Here is a 15,188-nt window from a genome sequence, read left to right as displayed (position 1 = left end):
ACACTGAAACCCCGGGTGGATGTCACCCTCTCGACAGCATTTGCAAACCGGATTCCTTATTAGCCTGAGATTCCTTCTGGTCTCAGGATAGCGAAGCATTTTATTTACATTGATTGCAGTTTAGTATTTTTGTAAACTGCTGTAGGCAGAGCTGAAGTTTTTAAGGCCCTGGGGTTTTATTCTGTGCTCCCAGCCTGCAAGGAAATATCGATCTTTTTTTTTAAAGTCTGAATAATTTTGTCTTAGAAGAAGTTAATACTTCAGTACTTCTCCACCGTCACAAGCAACAGCACCAATTTCGTGTCACTCAAAGGAAATATGTTAAGAGGCTGAACTCTGACGCCACGCTAGCAGATTCAAGAAGAAACCCTTAACTAGTCTTCATAAATTGTTTGTTAAAAAAATGAGTCAAGTGTTTCATTATTGGCCCTCCAAATCTCCCTCTGGGTGGTGCAGAACTTGATAAATTTGGAGTATCCAATCAGTAGAAAATCTAAAATCTACAAAAATATAGAACACATTTGTTTTACAAAAACAGACATTTTAACTTAAACAGTTTTCTTCATTAGTGATAGAGAGCAGGATGTTTAGATTCATATTTTAATACAAGCTATTTCATAAGAGCTTGCTGGAGAAGAAAATCTTGCTTCATGTCTATGACACTTACAAAAACTAACAGATGAAAAAAATCTGATAATAAGGACTGGAGCAGCCTTCATTCAAGTAACATTTTAAAAATCATAATAAAAACAATCTTTCTACTATTACGTAAATTTCCATTCTTCCCCAGCACCTTCTGTGAGTAGGGTGGGCTAGTTCTAAGCATTTGATATCATGTATCCCTATTTTTTTTTATTAGCAACCTTCTTGTAAATTCCTCCAAAAATTAAAGAAAAAAAAAAAAAGACAACTGAGAAAAAGCATTTCCCTCTATACTGCAATTTGATCTAAAAAAAGGAATTACTCATCAAACCTGCAATGGACATTTGTCTGCAGACACTTCCTGACCATTGATTCATTTGGCTGTGGATTTTTTTAAAATGCACATTGAAGATGGCAAGCCTCTGCAGAGCTGGTCTGCCCTGGCGCTGGCTGCGGGCCGGCTAAGATTTCTCCAAGAGTGCAGTTACGACACCACGTGAATTGATTTTCTCTGCAGTGACCGCTCCAGTCTGACTGGCACCGCGACTGCCTCCCAACACATCCCATTAGGGTGCGAGGCAGATGACAGCAGCTGGTGTCAGATTATAGAGGTGTTTTCAACAATGAAAACACAGCCCCTCCATCTTCAAGGCAACACTAAATCATTTAGATGGCATCGTTTTGCAGTTAAGAGCTTGATTTTTGGACATAGGCGACTCTAGCGTTGGAAGGGCCCCCCAGCTTTCTTGAGCTCGGAGGACACCAAGCATTTCTGAAATCCCTTTTCTCCCACCTGCATTGTTTGGAAGTACTTGTTGCCGGGTAACAGTTTAGCAGCCATTTTCAAGGGCTGGGGATTTTTTTTTTTTAATATATATATAGATATCTTTTTAAAATTTTTAAATGTTCTATACACTAGTGGGGGTTGTACATGATTTTTCCCCTTGGAATGCAGTTAGCAAACTCTTTTACCAGATGCATAATCTGAAAACTGTGTAAAATAATATTGCAATCTCCGAATTGGTTGGCTCAGTTGCGCTCCTCCTGGGCCTTGCTGCCTTCCTCCGTTAACTCTGCTGAGCTCCCCGCCTTGACAGCTGCGGGGTCTTCGAAATTCCCAGAAGCCTCTGAGTCGACTCTGGAGCGCTTGAACCTGCGGTCGGGGTATTGGCTGTTGTCAAAAGGCATGCGATGGACACAGAGGACGTGGGTCTTCAGATTTCCCTTCTGAGAGGCACTGTAGGGACAGTAGCGACACTGGAAAGGCCTGTGACCTACGGGCAGAAAGAGTGGCCGGTCAGTTCTGCTGCGTACCCCTCCCCGGCTCCCAGCACTCAAAGGACCATGATCATTATTACCAGTACAATATCAGCAGTGTTATTTCCTTGCAAAGGTCAAATGGCAAAGAATAAAGATGCAGCCAATATATCTATTTGGATAAGTAATAACTTACTTGGATAAATAATAAGCTGCAGTTTAGTTGCTAAATCATGTCTGACTCTTCTGCAACCCCATGGACTGCATAGCCCACCAGGCTCCTCTGTCCATGGGATTCTCCAGGAAGAATATTGGAGCAGGTTGCCATTTCCTTCTCCAGGGGATCTTCCCAACCCTGGGATTGAACCCATGTCTCCTGCATTGGCAGGCGGCTTCTTTACTGCTGAGCCTTCAGGGAAGCCTCAAACAATAAGTTACCAAATAATAATAATAATAACTTGGACAAGGATTTAAAAGATCTTTCCATCCTAGCCAGGGTTTTTAATTCAGCCTTTTTAGGTAAGAGAAAAGAAAGTTCCAACACCTGGAAATTCTTTTATAAAAAGTACGATAGCAAGGATTTTAGACTTTGCAGGCCAAGATCAAAGATATGACGTAGATACTTATATAACAAGAGAGGAAATAAATTTCCAACTTTTTGTTGATGAAATTCAAAACTTTATTTATGGACACCGAAATTTGAATTTTATATAATTTTCATATGTGATGAAATATTATTCTTGTTGGGCTTTTTTTTCCAACCATTTAAAAATGTAAAAACCATTCTTAGCTCCACAGGCTGTATGAGAACAGACAGGAGGTGGATTTGAGCCCTGGACTAGACTTTGTGACCCTCAGTTAAGTTCATTTCAGTTCAATCCCTCAGTCGTGTCCTACTCTTTGCGACCCCATGAATCGCAGCATGCCAGGCCTCCCTGTCCATCACAAACTCCCGGAGTTTACTCAAACTCCACACAAAAAAACCCATAAGTCCCTCCATCTGGGATTCTGACTCAGATCTCCAAGCCAATTCACTTCCTCATGTCCCCACCAACTCTACTGATAAGCAAGTCAAGCATGACCAGGAAGTGTGTTTGGGGTGGGGTGAGAGAGGGATGTTCCCTAAGCCTTGCTCTTCGGTGGAGTGGAAGTGCCAAGCTGGAGGAATTTTGGAAGCTCTGTTTCAACAGGAGGCAGCAGAAAGTATCAGACAAGAACTGGGACACTCAGATAATTAAGGCCAGCCTAGTTTTAAAGAAGTTCAATTTTGAATGGTGATGCCCGGAATCAAATTTCTCTAGAAAGGCTGTAAATAAGAACAGAAGATGGATTCTTGTGAAAATCCACCTGCTCCTTCAGGCTTCATTTCTCTGTTCCGATGCACCACAGACATGCACACATCTCTGCTATCTTTAGGAACCAGTAAAGCATCTAGTTTGGGAAGTTACAATGGGACAATGCGTTCTGCCCAATGCTGGGAAGCTGTGGCTCTGCCATTCCTGGAAGTCCATGAGTGCTGTCCCACCCAGCACCCAGAGAGGTCAAGACCCAGCGCTGGGTTTCATTTGCTAAGGAAAATAAACAAGCAAATAAATGGGCCCAATTGTTTACCCCAGAAAACATCTGAACAGCATATTCATCACTTTTTCTAGAGCATAATAGCAGAAGTCCTGTGTAACTACTTAGCAAGGCAGTCTTGTTTTTGAGAAACTGGAGAGCAACCAAATGTTTGCAACTGAAATTCATTTCCTCACCAAATTGCACACAGCACTAGATTCTTGCTCCTTTCTTAGTGGGCTTCGGGAATTAGCTCTCTCCATCTTCCCTTCTAGCCAGTTGGTCCCCAGGTCAAATCCATTCTACCTGTTGACTCTTTCTACTTCCCATACTCCCGTTCTGCGCCTGGTCCAGTGTACAACAGCTCATGCTAGACTATGAACAAGGAAGCCTGCAGGAGAGCTTCCTGCTTCCCATTTCCCCACTTCCTGCCCATCCTCCCCAGGTATACCCAAGTGAGTACCTAAAGCAGAAGCTCAGCTCTGAGTTCCCTGTCCAAATCTTAATGACCACCTACCCCCTTGCCTTTAAGCTCAGTCCCCATACCTCTCCTGTCTCCGGGAGACTCCCCTGTTTGCCCACTCCAAACCAAACCACTAGATGGTCTCTGCAGACGGGCTTCATTCTGCAGGGTCCCCATGCTCTGACTGTGCTACCTTCTCCCTGAGACATCACTTCTGTTCTCTGCAGACCCAAACCCCATTCTCCCTTCAAGACTCTGTTTTGTGTGGCTGCAGTGTGTGTGCATTGGCTGCCAGGATAGACTGTGAGTTCCTGAGGCAGGAAGCATAGCCATCTCAACATCACTGGTGCCAAGTTCTCTGCTTGGCACAGAACAAGCAGGTATGAACTGTTTGCAGGGATTCCATTATTATTTTTTTGTTTCCCCTTGCCTTTTTTTTTTTTTTTTTTGAAGGAATTACAAATTTTCAGATAGAGTTTTCTCTTCTTTTGTTTCTATTGTTGTACCTAACATGAGACTAAATTTGATCAACTTTCCTACTTGCATAAGTCCATGGAGTGGATCACACTTGCTCTTGGCCCTTCGACATGACCTACCACAGCAAGAAGAGCACAGACTGTCAGAAGGAGGGGCCTGGACCACAGTTATCAAGTAAGAGAAGGATTTGTGGGTACAATTTGCCTCCTGCCTTCCTGCTATCCAACCCCACCCTTAGGGCTTGGTCACCCCCTCATATAGATGGCAGGGAAGACTCTGGGTTGGTACAGAAGGAGAACTGAGGCTCTGTTTCTAGTGGACTTAGGATATTTATGAATAGTGTGCATGGCCCTACTTTTCATTATGTTGGAGTTAAAGCATAGACTGAAGGGAAGAATCATGGTGTTGATCAATGGCAGTGAAGTAGAAAAAGCCATGCCCATTCTCCCACCATAATCATGAATCTTCGTCAGCGCTAAGCTGGGCATCAGTGAGTTTCCAACAGATCCCAAGGCTCAACCATCCAACTCACGAAGTCGTCATCCCTGTGGACACGAAGTCATGTCCAGGGCTCAGTGAGGTGGTTTGAGGTTCTCTGATAGGGCAGCTCTTGAGTGGGAGAAAGAAGGAAGGACGGTCCAAGTCTGCAGCTGGAGGCGTAGGAACCAACTCAAGTTCATCCAGAGAACCTGAGAGAAGAGTTGAGACTTCCCTCAGGAAGCCTAAGAAACATTTCTAAAGTTTTGTCCAAAGCTTCTCATAAATGGACTATATCTTCTGGGTTCCCACCAAGGGCAGCTCTGCCACAGTTCACAAAGGAAAGGTGATGCTATCCTAATTACCATAGCTCAGATAAAGCTGGGGCTAACTCATCAATTCACTTATTTTATGGCAATAAGTTACTGATGGGGAAAATCATCATGACCAGACTTTGGAGCTAAAAACTCCAAATAATAATTAAAAATAAATAAAATCAAAACTCTCAGCACCATAATCCAAAGAGGCTTGCAGAACCATAAAGCAAATGACCAAACCATGGTTTTGTTTAATGAATCTACTTTGGATCACCATGATTCATCGGGTTCCTACATTCTTCCACTGTTTTTCCCCATCTGTCAAAGTTGCCTATTATACTTCCTATTATTATTTCTGTATAAATCTGTGCTACAAACTTTGGAAGCCACCCTCTCTGCAAATTATGTCACTGTGGGAACCACATGCATCTTGTCAAACCAAACAGAGAACCTCAGATATCACCTTTATTCATAATAAAAGCTTTTTTGAATTGGCCAACTTGGCATAAAGGCACTTAGTATAATTTTGTCACCAACTGATTTTAAATATTAATTATTATTTTTATCCTATGATTATATCTGAATCTCTGTACCTTGGGAGAGTCAAGGATGTACAATAATTCCGGCATATTTGGATACTTCAGTGGTCAAACCATTAGTATTGAAGTAGTTTTTATTTTAACTTCAGTGAGCTGAGAAGTTATACATAAAGGTATAATGTTATGCATTGTACATTTGTAGAAGGAAGTCTGTACAATATTGGAACCATGATAAATCTTGATCTTACATTGTACTTTGTAAATAGAAGCACTGTAGGTAATGGTAGTACCTGAAGATCCCAAAGGCCTCTGTCCCACAGGTTTTCACAAAGATGTTTGTATGTTTATCCTCATATTTGAACTTTATGGCTGTTATGTCAAAAATATCAACCCCATAGCTCAGATGAATAACTTAAAATAGAGTGAACTTGGATGGTTTGACTTTAAAACAAATTTCAAATGTGTATAAGGTACTCAGATCTCCTAATTCTCTAAAATTCTTATAAGAACTATATGTTATTTTTAGGATTCACACACATAAACACACACACACACACACACACACACACACACACACACACACACACACAAACACCCTTCTAAGTGGTTTGTTAGGTTCCCATGAGATTGAGGTGGAAGAAAAGTTTTGAAGAAATGAGACATCCATCCTGAGGGAAGGTGATTGTGAGGAGCCGAGTTGGGGCCAGAAGAAAGCATTGTGCTCCCCTGAGAATAGGATGTAAATGAAAGATTGATCCTTTGGTGATGGGAACATTTACTCCCAAGCAGAAAGCTGTTGGTATGCAAAGCACTTTTGGAAACTTGATTCATTTCCCAGTCTAGCTAAATCTGGATGAAAAGTTTCCAATTTCTCTATACCATTTGTCCATGCGAAGCCCCTGGTATTGGCACAAACTCAGTGATCTGTTACCTTTGGGTCAGAGAACATACCCTATACTTTCAGAACAAACCCCACAGCTGAGAGCTCCACTGAAATGTCCACTGTGGTTTTCCAATACAGGTGACAGAACAAAGGACCCACCTGAAGGCAGAGGCAGCGAGGGGGCCATGGAAATCCGAGGGGAGCTTTCTTACTTTCCTGCTAAGGTGGATGCGGGGCTCCAAGGAAATCAGATCCCCGGATGGAGATAGGTCAACACATCCCCTGAGGAGAAGCCCTCAGGGTGACACGCTGCAAACTTCCATCCGGCACATTTTAATGAAAAGAAAGACCCGCCATGCTGCCTGCACCACCTTGGCGTACTGGAGGTGGAGGGAGCCATTCACCTGGGTCTATAGGTGGAGATGAAGATGCCACTACTGTCCATCAATTTCTAAGAAGTAGCAAAGGCTTTAAGACAGAGTCGAGTCTAACAGCCTTTCTTGGATTGAATTTAAAAAAGTAAGGGCACCCACCCACCCCAGTCAGCTCCCCATTTGAGGAGAATATGAACACCCTGGCCTTTCTCCAGTTCAGCCCCACAGAGAAACACTCTGCTTTAGGGGAGCCTTTGGCCCCTCTGAACACAGGAGATCCTTCCTGCAGAGGCCTGACCACAGAGAGCTCTCTGCTTTGCATTTTTGATTTCAGGTGTCCTCCTGCCCCACGGTGGCCAGTGTGAGTCGGACCAGGACCTTGCATTCAAAGCATAGCATCACTGCTTCGTGAGGCTGAGAGGCCACTAACACCCAAGATTCAGTTTCCCCTCTGTCTGACCTTGAACGGGCATTTGATCTCTCAAGGCTTCAGTTTCTACATCTTGGAAATGGGGGGATAATATGAATACTGACACCCTAATCCTGTTGTGAAGATCAGATGAGACAGCATGTCAAATCTGTAAATGACAAAGAGCTCTACAGATGTCAGCTGTCTGTCTTCGCTGTAATTGCTGATTTCTTTGTTATCATTCTGTTCCTTATCTAAGTAAGACTGGTCAAGAGAGGCTATACTTTGTTCTTCATCCAAAGCACTCATTCAACAAGTCTTCCCTGTGCCAGATTTGCACTAGCCTGCCTGTCCTAGGTGATCTTATCTCAGATAGTCGTGGAATAAAGCCTGAAATAGTCTCTCTTTGGGGCTCCTGTTTCTGACTGGGGGTTTGGGGATCTGTAAGACCTTCAGAGTCCCAAGAAAGTAGTTGTTAGCAAGGGTATTTCCCTTGGTGAAGTTCAGCAGATGTGGGCTGGGCTGTGGTCGCAGGCCCATGTGGGAAGGATATTGTGTCTGGGGGATCCTGTTCTGGTACAGGGCTGGCTCTTTGAGGCCATGCAGTGGGGGAGATGGTCAAGGGGGTTGGGGGCTCCGAGAGCTCAGCCGGGAGGAGTATGAACCCCTGCATGCATTTCCAGCCTCTTTGCCCTCAAAGCCCCTGAGCTGCTGCCTCTAACCACTGGACCGTCTCTGTTCTCCAGATGCTTTACATGCTTTATTCTCTTTCCTGCCATAGAACCTCTGCCCAATCCTGTCTCATTCCCTCCGTCTGAATGCTCCCTCCCCGGCTTCATGGAAGTACTATAATCCCATCCTTAGCGCAGCTGCCTCAGGCCTCCCGTGATGACTCCAGACCCACTGAGGTTCATCACAGCAAACTCTTCTCTTCCACAGCAGAGTGTCCAACTAGAGTAGATCAACAAACATTGATGTTGTCTGCCCCACAAGACAGTCGGCTTCAGGACTCAGGGACTGTGGGGTTTTGCTTTTGCTTTTTTTTTTTTTTGGTTTTCTGATTGTTGATATTTCTTACCACCTAGTAGAGACTTCGGGATGTTACAGATTTCCATTAGGTATTTTTCAAGCAAAAGGACAGGTGAATGGATAGATGTATGGATGGATGAAGGAAAGAGGGAGGCAGCCACGAGAAAGGAAGAGGAGCAGAATGCTATCCCTGAGAGAGACTCGCCTGACCTCAGTACAGAAGCAGGAAGGCTGTGGGGTGCAGGGATCTGCAATCTGGTGCTTCCAATTTGGTGGAGGTGGAGCTCGGTGGGAGCTGGGCAGGGGTGGGGCCCACAGGACCCCTGGGGAGCTTGCACCTCACTCCAAGGGCGAAGGCTTTTCCATCTCTGCAGCAAGGCTGCTGCCCCAAAGAGCCCCCATCCCCGTCTGAAGGCAGGACCTCGGGCCCTGATGCTGTGGCCAGATGTGAGCCCTCACCATCACCCCGCTTCCCTCCTCTCTCTCTATCTCTCACTTTGAGCCCATCAACATTTCCCATCACTGCCATGTGAAAAGTAAGTACATCATACGTTAATTTGTATTGTCACAGCACCGTAGAGCCGTGGTAAAGAGCACATTCATTTTTAATCCACTATGAATAATATATAAATATGTATACAGTGTGGAGGGTCAAGAGGAGTAAGGAGAAAGCAAGCCGTACATTGTTTATAACAAAAGTGGGGAAACGAGATATTTTTCTTACTTGCTACGATGGAAATATCTGCTCTTTCCCTGTACCTGAGGAGGAAAGGAAAATGCCTGCCCTTGGGGGACCATCCATTCATTACGGCTCTGCGCTTGTGGGCAACTGGGTTCAGGGAAGAGCCGGGGCTGCATCCACGAGGCTTCCAGACTTTCCATGCTGGTGGTTTCTGCTCAGGTGTGTGATGGCAGAGAGGGGGTGGGGGGGAGGTAAGTGACCAACCTCTGGTGCTTAGTCCAGGGTGATGAGAAAACAGTCCGACACCCGTTCAGCAGAGCACGTTTACAGGAATTGCCTCAATGGTCCTAATGACTGTCGGTGGGGATATACGGTGGAGAAATATCTCCCCATTTTATGGACAAGAAAACGAAGATTAAATAATTGTCCAAAGTCAGGTTGGCACAGCTAACTGGTTCCTGATCAGGAATTCCACCTTTGGGTTTTCTCAGAACAGATGATTACGTCTCTACTCCCTCCTGTCACTCCCTACACACCACCTGGGAAAATTCTCTACAAGGGGGTGTCTTTGATCAGTACCCAAGGGTGCTCCAGGAGAGAGTCCTCTCCTCTGTGGAGGAACGTGTACTGTAATGTGTGATATTGCACATATGTCACACTCCACACTCATTATGGACACAAGCACTGCTGTGGCCTCTGCCCATCAAAGACTGGCATTGAGCACATGGCAGGCACCAAGCCACAGGGCTTGTAAGCTCTCTGTCGGAGCTCCCATCACACAACTCCCTGGCCCCAGACCACTCCCAGGAGCACACACCGAACACCTACTGCATGCATTAGCCTGAGAAGATTGCTGTTGGAACAATGTAGTACTTTTAGCACTGAGAAGGTGAGAAGGGCATCTATCCCACATGCCTGCCACAGGCCTACCCAATACATGCTGAATGGTGGCTCACATGTCTAAAGGCTGACTTTAAGAGTTGCAACCCACTGGAGACCCAAGCGGGAGGAGGAAGGGGCCAATCGTTCATGAGGGAAGGACATCCCAGCTTTGAGCAAGGCTCCAGGTGCCAGTTGAAAGATGGCTCAGAGGTGGAGGGACTCACAGGAGAGAAGGAACGTTCTTGAGGAAAGACACATATGCTGTTTGCAAGAGCCAGGCCTACACATGGTGACAGAGGAAGAACTCTGGATGTTGGAACAAGGGCATCCTAGGGTGGAGAGGAGCAGTCCCCAGAATCACGGTTCATGCTCCACGGTCAACACAAGCAAAAGCGTCCAGGAGAGGGTCAAGTACGTAAGTGGTGGAGAGGCGGCTCCCTGGCCCAGGTAAACAGTGAAGGGGCAATCCCCCTGAGTCCTCATGCTGCCAGGCCACCTCTCACACCAGGCAAGCTTTTCAGATCAACCTCACTGGTGCCTTTCATTGTTCGTTGAAATAACTGGAAAAAGACAGTGGGTAAATAAAGAGGAACATTGCTGCCATGGCTTCTAGATCAGCCCTGACCACACCCACATATACCTTGGGTGAGTATAGACCCTTAAGAAAGCCAGAAAGCATGAGAGAACCCAGGCTGACCAAGGAAGAATCCTGAGGACCAGCAGCATCGGGCCCTGCTGCAGCCCACGGTTGACCCACCTGTGACACGCTCATTTTCCTTTCTGCAATATCCTCTCTGGCGCACAGGATCATGGAGTGTTTCTAAACTACCACAGAAAGCTTTCCCACAGTCATGCTCTATGATGCTGTCTTCTAGAAAGATCCTGGTAATGACCTGGAGAGAAGTAGCCCTCAGAGGCAGCTCACATGCACAGGGCAATGAGGCTTGGGAAGTACCAACAAGACCCCTTAATAACAGCCCTTCCCCTATTGCATCCCACCCAGAGCCCTTTGGATTCCTTGAAACTAAGGACACTTGCACTAGTGGTAAAGAACACGCCTGCCAGTGCAGGAGACGTAAGAGACACGGGTTTGATTCGCGGGTCGAGAAAATCCCCTGGAGGAGGTCATGGCAACTGACTCTAGTATTCTTGCATGGAGAATCCCATGGACAGAGGAATCTGCTGGGCTTCAATCCATAGGGTCACAGAGTCAGACATGACTGAAACACACACATAGAGACCTTTGCAAACTGCATGCTAGTAGGGAAGAAAATGGCTCCATATATGGGGCTGATTTTATAAGTTGAAAACAGCCTCCCAGAGGAGGACTGTGCCCAGGGGACCTGGGAGGAATCCAGGCTGGGTGGTCCACTGGGCTGGCCTGTCGATCAGGCCTCCAAGGTGGTGCTTGCCTCCACTTGGCCCTCACCTGCTGCTCCCTCTGACTGTCTGCTGTTCTGTCTGACCCTGAGGCAGCCAACTGGGGGAGTCCCTGCCCAGGACCCCGGGCATCCTTCAAGTTTCAACATGCTCTGAAGGAGCAAAGAGATAGGTAAAAATATACAAGAACATGCACTGAGCTGATAGAAAGAGCCATTTCTCAGTAACACCTATTTCATATATATATATTTTAATTTCCCTAATTCTAAATAGGCAAGAATGGTTCTAATCAGGTATGTAATTTATGTTTTCAGTTTTCAAAAAAATATTCATCCGTCTAATCAAAGATGCTAAAACACTTTGAAATATCCTTAGTATAAATAATTTTAGGTTTTAAATTTCCTGTGATTTGGGTTTTAATTTAAAACACTATCAAAAAATATTTTACCGTTTTAAAAGTGAATTTTGATCCATGTGGTAATAGACTGGAGACATCAGTGTGAACGTGTGTTTAGCTTAATATGTATAGCAGAGATGTGGGAACATGCAGGGGTTATACACACGAATATTTCCTTTTTCTCAGTGGAGAGGGCCCAGAACCCATGACATCCCTGGGGCAACAAGGACACTTAGCCCAGAACTTGACTTCTAATACTATTCTCAAGAAAGGGAACCAGGGCTTCTTGGAAAAATGGCTAATTCTAGGGCTGGAGCAGGACATGCACAAGGTGATCCTGGAGCACGTGTTCGTGCCAGAGAGTAAGGAATTGCTCCAAAGCCATAAGCTGGTGGGGGTATCAGAGCAGCACGCAGTCCAGTGAGAGAGCCCCCAGTGGCCAGAGCTGGAACAGCTTCAGCAACAAAGTAAATGACGAAGTATAAAATAAGCACCCACAAGTCCTACTGACAGAAACAAATGATTGAATCAACACCTACATGGAGGACTTCCCTGGTGGTCCAGTGGTTAAGAATACACCTGCCAATGCAGGGGACGCACGTTAGAACCCTGGTCCAAAAAGCTTCCACATGTCGAGGGGTAACTAAGCCCATGACTACTGAGTGCCTTGCTCTGGAGACCATAAGCTGCAACTACTGAAGTCTGTGCACTCTAGAACTTGTGTTCCAAAACGAGAGAAGCTAGTGCAACGAGAAGCCCGTGCACCGCAACTAGAGAGTATGCCCCCGCTTGCCAGAACTAGAGAAAGCCCACGTGCAGCAATGAAGACCCAACTAACTCAATAAAACATAAAAGATATATATTGGTGGCGGTATTGTTTAGTCGCTAAAACATGTCTGGCGTTTCTGCGACCCCAGGGCTTTCCTGGTGGCTCAGACAGTAAAGAATCTGCCTGCAATGCAGTAGACCCCGGTTCGATTCCTGGGTCAGGAAGAACCGCTGCAGGAGGGAACAGCTACCCGCTCCAGTATTCATGCTTGGAGAATTCCATGGATAGAGGAGTCTGGCAGGCTACCATGCATGGGGTCACAAAGAGTCAGACGCAGCTGAGCAACTTTCACTTTCACTTTTCAGGGACTGTAGCCTATATATGTCTAAATACCTACTTGGAGAACTACTAAGGCCTCACACATTCCAAACTACTTACTATATAGGTGCTCCCCCCGAAGGAGGTGGCTGAAGCTCCCACTTCTTTGTGCTGGCTGCATGCTGACCTCCTGCACAGAACTGCAGTGTGGAACACACTTAAGAGGAATCGTATAGGAAGACATCTGACAACCATGACCTCAGCCAGGTGACCAAGGTCAGGCGGAGAGCACGTGCTCTGATCTGATGGGATGAGAAGGCACTTCATTTCTGTGGCTTTCTTCCCCCAAACCCGCAGTCCAAGTCCACCCATGAGAAATCTCAAATGGGGAACATTCTATACAGTATATCTCAAATCTGGCCACGTGATCAAAAACCAAGAAATATGGAGAAACTGTCACAGCCAGGAGGGCCCTTAGGAGAGCTGACCCCTAAATGCAATGTGGTATCCTGGAATAGAGAAAGGACATTGGGTAAGAGTAAAATGTGGGCTTTGCCTAATAATAGTGTATCAATACTAAGTCATTAACTGTAACAGATGTACCCTACAAATGTTAGATGTTAGTAGGAGGAAGGGCCCTACCAGGATACAGTGTTCACAGACTCTGGTATGGTGTGAAGAACCTGGGTTCTTGAGCCAGACACCCAGATTCAAACCTTATCTGTCTCTACAGGTTACGTGCTCTTGGGCCACCTATTCAAACTATCCAAGTCTCAGCTTTTTCATCCACGTAAAATGGGTGTACTCCTAATAATAGATCACTCATCGGGTTGTGGGGATTCAAGGAGAAGAGACTTGTAAAAATGCTTAGCACCATGTGTGGCAGTTAGGAAGAGTTACATCAATGTTTGTTAGATATGGTTTTGCATATTAAAATACTCCTTTTATTAAGTGCCTGTTATGTGAGAGTCTTGAATTGGAACTGTCATTTCAATGCCAATGCTGGAGTCAGGTGTCAGGACTCCACTTGCCAGTGAAAGACACTGAGGCTCTGAGAGGCTCCATGTGTTTCTGGACCCACGAAGCCAGAGAGGCAGAAAACTCAGCTTGCCACCAGCTCCCTCTGAGACCGCAGCCAGGGCCACTGTCTCGCTTCCTCTCTGCAGCTTCAGGTCCAAGTTCAGTTAGTATGAAAGCTGAGAAGATGAGACTGAATTCCAGGAGGTGTCTGCAGAAGAGACCATCTGACAGGGATGTCAAAGTCCCCCAGACCCTTCCAGCTCAGCCCTGTCCCCTCCTCTCCCCTGCACCCCCATCCCAGGATCTTAGAACTCAGCCTCAGGAGACCCTGCCCTTCCCTCCTGCTGACCTCACAGTGGCTCCTTCCTTAGCAACTTCATTCCCATGCTCTGGCCCACGCCATGCAGATTTTGCCTTAAATCCCGTTTATTTGTTTGCCCCTGGCTGTCTATGCGCTCAGCGAGCCACCAGCCTGCCTGGGTGGTCAGGAGAGCCAGACTGCAGCGCAGGCCTGGCCGCCAGCACTCACAGGCAACTATTGATCTGAGATGTTAAATCATTCCCCAGATTTTATGAAAGCATTTATGTTTATCATTAAATAACCTTCAAAGGGTCGATGAACTTACTTTCCTTTTTTGGAGATTTTTAGATGCGTAATATAATAATGCTCTAACAATACCCAGTGTTTGTCTCTGGGTGAGCGCACTTAATCCTGAAAGAAATGCTAGGAGAGGCCAAAGAGAGAGAAAACGCAAGGTGGGAACCAGAGAACAGAGAGGCTGGCAGCTTCCCCATTGTCACACAGCAGACCTCGCCCTCTGAAATTCTTCTCTCCCCCAACATTTCCAGGAAGGGGATACTTAGAAACCACACTAACGGGGGTGATTTTAGATGGAACGGAACTGACCACTTTCAGATTAACAGCCTTAGGAAAACAACAAGTGAATCAAAGTTGGATACGCTTTTAATAAATAGCAAGTAAAATTATTAAGGTGGTACTCAAGCGATGACAAAAATAGAGGGGTTTCTAAAATATAAGGTGCCAATGCAGCATCTTCTATTCATACTTTTGATATCCACATCTTCCCCTCCTTGGGAATATTGGGCTAAAACATTTCTCTGAAGTTCCTGTGGCAATGAGGTGGATGCTAGGCGTTTAGCAGAAGCTGTAACAGCCAGCCCTGCTCCATGCGAACCCACCTCTGTCACCAGTGGACTCAGTGGGTCAACAGACCACCCCAGAAACAGCAAGGAGAAAGACCCAGGACCAAAGGCAGCGGGCCTGCTCTGCCCACCGCACCAGTCCCCAGATCCCC

At 45.9% G+C, this 15,188-nt stretch overlaps 1 protein-coding gene across 1 annotated transcript in view; it reads right to left on the bottom strand.

The window, feature by feature from the left end:
* Positions 1 to 946: 946 nt before the first annotated feature.
* ZNF536 (zinc finger protein 536) overlaps positions 947 to 15,188 on the bottom strand; it is a 443,484-nt gene continuing 429,242 nt past the window's right edge. Inside the window, exon 7 of the mRNA XM_061138921.1 lies at positions 947 to 1,916. Coding sequence (XP_060994904.1) covers positions 1,672 to 1,916 — 245 coding nt within the window. The 3' untranslated portion in view covers positions 947 to 1,671. The remainder of the gene's footprint in view (positions 1,917 to 15,188) is intronic.

This window comes from Dama dama, chromosome 4 (genome assembly GCF_033118175.1).
Source record: "Dama dama isolate Ldn47 chromosome 4, ASM3311817v1, whole genome shotgun sequence".
NCBI classification, from domain to species: domain Eukaryota; kingdom Metazoa; phylum Chordata; class Mammalia; order Artiodactyla; family Cervidae; genus Dama; species Dama dama.
The sequence above is the reverse complement of the archived record's forward strand: the minus strand, read 5'-3'. Positions and strand labels throughout refer to the sequence as shown.